Source organism: Sorex fumeus, unplaced genomic scaffold (assembly GCF_029834395.1).
Source record: "Sorex fumeus unplaced genomic scaffold, SorFum_2.1 ptg000098l, whole genome shotgun sequence".
Classification (NCBI taxonomy): domain Eukaryota; kingdom Metazoa; phylum Chordata; class Mammalia; order Eulipotyphla; family Soricidae; genus Sorex; species Sorex fumeus.
The window spans coordinates 75241141-75246386 of NW_026606155.1; the positions used below are offsets into that span (position 1 = coordinate 75241141).

The following is a 5246-nucleotide window of genomic DNA, read 5'->3' on the forward strand; positions in this document are numbered from 1 at the left end:
TTGAGGACTGGAGTGAGTTTGATAATGAAAGAATGATGGGTGGGATAGGTGCACACCTAAGTTGATGTGATCAAAGCTGGGCAGATACTGGATTCAGGAGTGGGAGGAGATAAGTATACATAAACATACATGAATGGTGTGTGTGCCTAAGTGTATGTGAGATAGTGATGGGTACAATAGATGTCTAATTATTTTGAAACTGGGTTTTAGAAGCAAACTTACCTAAATTTGCAAAGTATAGAAACCTGACTACTTGATATCAAGGTTATGTTTAGTTTTTCTTCAAAAAGTTCTGAGGGCACCTGACATTTTTTTTGTTTTCATGTACTACACACAAGAACACTAAATAATAAATCTACTACAAATTATTTATGCAACTTCTGGTAAGATCTTCTTTGATATTTGCTTCATCGAAACACAACCCTAAATGTATTTCAGAAAATCTGGGAAACATATTTACCTTTCAAATTTACTTAAGACTATTTCCTCCACTAATTTCCTATCACTGTACATATCACACATATGTAAACTCTAATTCTTGAGAGTTTGTCTTTGACCAAATCTGATAACCTTGTAGAGTTTTTTCAGGGCCTCCTTCATCTCTTTATTTCGGAGGCTATAGATCAAAGGATTAAAAAAGGGAGTCATCACAGAATAAAATAAAGTCACAATTTTCTGAATCCCAGATGGGTTATCTGCAGTTGGGCTCACGTACATCACCATGATAGAGCCATAGAACAAGGCTACCACAGCCAGATGGGAGCCACATGTAGAGAAGGCTTTACGCCGACCTTCTGCTGAAGGAACCCTTAGTACAGCTCTGATCACCAGGGTGTAGGAGCCGATAATGAAGAGGAAGGTGGAGAAAATGAGGACAGAGTTAAAGATGGCACAGGTGATCTCAGTGGCAGGAGATGGCACGCAGGACAACTTCATAAGGGGTCCTGGGTCACATAAAAAGTGATCAATAGTATTGGGGCCGCAAAACGGAAGTTGGGCTATGAGATAAACTGGGAGGAGGAAGCAGGAGAAACCACACACCCAGCAGCAGCCTCCCATTCTGATGCAGCGCCCAACAGTCATGATGGTGGGGTAGTGCAGGGGTCTGCAGATGGCGAGGTACCTGTCATAGGCCATGGCAGACAGGACAAAGGTCTCAGTAGTGCCCATAGAGAAGAAAAAGTAGAATTGAGCAAAGCAGCCAGAGAAGGAGATTGTGTTGGTCTCAGAGAGGAAGTTGGCTAGCATATTGGGGACAGTAGAAGTGACATACCAGATCTCCAGGAAAGAAAAATTGGCGAGCAGGACATACATGGGAGTATGGAGGTGATGATCCCACCACACTGCACTGATAATGCACAGGTTTCCAATTAGTGTCAGGGCATAGATCATTGAAAAGAATGAAAATAGGAGGATCTGAATCTTCCAGGTACAAGGGAATCCAAGAAGAATGAATTCACTCACAGGGCCAGAATGATTATTTTCTCCTGGATTTTTCATTATTTTTTTCTCTTAGACCTGCAATACAAGACATACCCATAAATGACTTTGCAGAAGTTTTCCCTTTGGATGTTCTCTGGATATCTGTTCAATTTGATTAGTAGAGTAGTTTAAGGTCACTTAAATATTTTTAACATTCTTTGCTTGGTGTGATACTCGGAGGAAATAAAGAACTTGGGGCATTGGTGCATATTTTAACCCTAGCGGAGTGATTACATGGTTTTCATCAATCATGCAATTCATACCTTTGCTTAGTGTCCTAAGTACTATACAAAACTTTCCACCACTATCTCTGTGTCATTTCCAATAATCTTAATTTTTTTCATTTCTTATCATATTCACTCTCAGTGATCTGCATATTATTGCCTTGGCATGAAAAGCATTCACGTGAGATAAAGTCAAAATTTATCTTCCCAGTAATGAAGTCTCTTCTATAACCTGGATTTATCTACCCAGTTTCTTACTAAGTATTTCCTTTTGGTATCTAATGTAACTAGAATTTAATATGCCTTGACTACACTTAGGATTCTTCTTATGCCAAATTTGATGATCCTTCTTTCTTCACCATATCACCAAATGGCCCTTCCATTTACTCAAGCTACATGATATTCTTTTAGTAGTCTACAACAACAAATTTTCTAGGTCTTACGTTCAGATCGTTAAGAATCTGAATAATTGTTAGCTTTCTCATCAGTTTTCTCTAAAATGAAATTTTTCCTTAGACTAGTACAAAAGTCATTAGCAGTCTGCTTTTAATTCTATTTTTTTTAGTCCTAACTGACATAAAATATAATATTTGCATTGGGGGTACAATATAATTATTTGATATTTAGATCACTGTCCTCCTGTTGTTCATCAATTTGCTCGAGCCGGCCCATTAACGTCTCCATTGTGACAATTGTTACTGTGTTTGGCATATCAAGTATGTCATGGGTAGCTTGCCAGGCTATGTAGTGCGGGCGAGATACTCTCGGTAGCTTGCCGGGCTCTCTAAGAGGGGCAGAGGAATCGAACTCGGGTCGACCATGTTGGCTGCTTGCAAGGCAAACGCCCTATCCTCTGTGCTATCACTCCAGCCCTGGATATTTAGATATGTTCCAAAATTATCACCATAGCAAATCAATTTAACATTTGTCACCATGCTAAGTGCTTCTCTTTTTATATGCTTTGAGACTATTATCTACAGATTCCTAGATTGGTAGCTTAAAAAGATATGATCCTGCCAAAGACTTGCTTTCAATACTTTAAATATACTTAAGATAAACCTCAATTTTTTTTTACCATAGCCTATAAGGCCAATGAAACTTCATACATACTCTCATTCCTGCAACTCTTAGCTCTACTGATCCCACTTCTGTCTTGTTGATACCTGAGTTTGCTGTGTGAGGCCTGTAAAAGGCCTGAAATGTTTCTTATCCAGTTTCTCCCATGTTCTTTACTCCACCGTTAATACTCACTTTTATCACTTCATCCAGATTTCTGTTCACAGTTGAAGCCAGAGAGTGACTTTCCCTAATTTAGTCCTTCTTTGCTTCTGTTTTCAGTCTTTCTTTAGTTTTCACCAAAGTAAAAAGCAGGACTTGGCATTGTATTTTAGGTTTACTATGCGTTTTCAGTCCCAATCACTTGAGTATAAGAGAGCTTTCCTTTTTTTCACAGACACATTTCCAGAATCAAGTCCTGCATACTATAGGTCTCCTTAAATGTTGTCTGTGAACAAACCTTAATTGCGACCAGTTAGGAAAACAATGACTTGAAAGAAAGGCAAAAAAGATTTTAAAAATGCAAAGATTATACTCTCCAAGGCATAAAAACAAAAGCCAGGTAACAAAGATTAAGTGTTATGGGTATACACTCTTAGTCTAAGTAGACATAACCTTGGCAGGAGCCTACTGATGACAATCCCTAGAAATCTCTCTGAATCACGTTCTCTTTCTCTATGAGCCTACTCTGGGCTTTCTCTATTGTTGTTCAAGTCTTAATAATACTCAGGGTTTGCATGTGTGTATGTGCATTGTCTTTTCTTATTTTCACTCTGTTTTGGTATTGAATTGCCCACATCTTTAAATACAGGTTTTTTTTTTATTAAGTATCATAATATTTTCCTTGTAAGAAAGGAGAAAACAATTTAAAACTTCACCATTTTAAAGAGAACATATTTCAAATTGTTAAACCTTTCCCCCTTTGAGATTAGCTAACGTATTTCAATAGAAAAATGTTCTCATATTTGATATTTTCATATTTGGGTTCAGGAAATCTGGTTGTATATAACTTAAATGAAACTATAGAATAAAGCTGTTAGTCACTATTTCTTTTCTATGATGTTTTGTGGTTCAGCTAAATCTCATTAAGGGAAATATTGTTATTCTTATTAAGTACACTAACTTAATTTTTATAAACAAAACACATAAAATAAATTTTATATGAACCAGTTCTAAAAAAGGAGTTTATATGATGTTGGAAATTTATATTGTCTGAGCTAGTTCTAATAGTATAGTTCATATTAAAGTTGGGGAACACTGCTTTCAATGAAAAACATTCAAATTTATATTTTTCTCTGAAGAAAATTAACACGGGATTAAAATAAAGTAAAGAAGACATTAGCAAAAAAAATATCTGAGCTGAAACTTACCTGGAGCTATTGGATTATAATGATAGAATATGGTACAGTGTAGATGTACACATGTAGGTTTCTCTCTCCTGGAATATGCCAATCCTGTGCTCTTCTTGGTTTCTCATTTTGGCTGGAGAAAATGTATTATAAGGTCAAATACAGAGGTATAGAAAACCTATATATAGGATTTTGAAAAACTTGACTTTTATGGAGATAATAGTGAGTACAGAAATTATCTGAAGCCCACACCACAACCATATTGCTTACAAGCAGTTGTAAAAGGTAATGGGATTTTACTGATTGGTGACCATCAATCACACCATTACCTCTGAAGAATAGTATGTAACATTTACATTCTGAGCTGTGACGTCTCCAACCTGAACGGCTCATTTTAGAGGGGTGTTGGTCCAGAGCAGTTGTGTGTGCACTCAAGCCTCTCTCCTGAGCTCTTATTATCCCTACATTTTTAATAAGTATGTTAAGAGTTTTTTTTTCCTGACCCTCCTGGATTATGCAGCTTCTCCCAGTGGCTTCATCTAGAGATAACAATGAAAGTTTTGGCCAGATCTCAGAAAGCATTTTTTTTAAACTAAGGTCTAAATTGGTCTAGCCTCTAGGGGTAAAGGGAAAGATGATAAAGTATGGACACAAAGCAAAAAATCAGTTGTCCTGGTTCCATAGAGATAGGACAGTGGGTAAGGCACTGGTCTTGCATACAGCCGGATGGACTCTATCCCTGGCACCCCATAAGTTTCCCAGAGTGATTCCTGAATGAAGAGTGATTTCTGAGTGCAGAGCCATGAGTAACCCCTTAGCACTACTGGGTGTGGCCCCCAAACAAAAAAAATCAATTGTCCTTAAGTCTTGAATTAGAATATGAATGATGACTAGAAGCATTCGTGTATATCTATATAGTAATGCAGTTGTATTTTTCCTTAAACTAAATTTAAGAATGAAATTATATGACATAAATCAGCGAAGTCAAAAGAATAAAGACAGGGTGGTTATTGCAAAGAATTTGCAAAACACCTCAAAGTCTTGCTCTAGCTATTTCCTTATTTCTACAATTTTTATAGTAGAGTTCCAAATATACTGCAGTAATGTTGAGTGAGTTTTTTGGATCACTAACAAC

General features: G+C 37.0%; 1 protein-coding gene across 1 annotated transcript; it reads right to left on the reverse strand.

The window, feature by feature from the left end:
- Nucleotides 1-531: 531 nt before the first annotated feature.
- LOC130041236 (olfactory receptor 11H6-like) lies at nt 532-1476 on the reverse strand. The gene has a single exon (XM_056133302.1). The coding sequence runs from the start codon at nt 1390-1392 to the stop codon at nt 532-534; it is 861 nt and encodes a 286-aa protein (XP_055989277.1). The 5' UTR covers nt 1393-1476.
- Between the last annotated feature and the right edge of the window lie 3770 nt (nt 1477-5246).

What these genes read in the sequence shown, in the direction of transcription:
- LOC130041236 (XM_056133302.1), bottom strand. Translation starts at nt 1,392, where the DNA reads ATGATCTATGCCCTGACACTAATTGGAAACCTGTGCATTATCAGTGCA.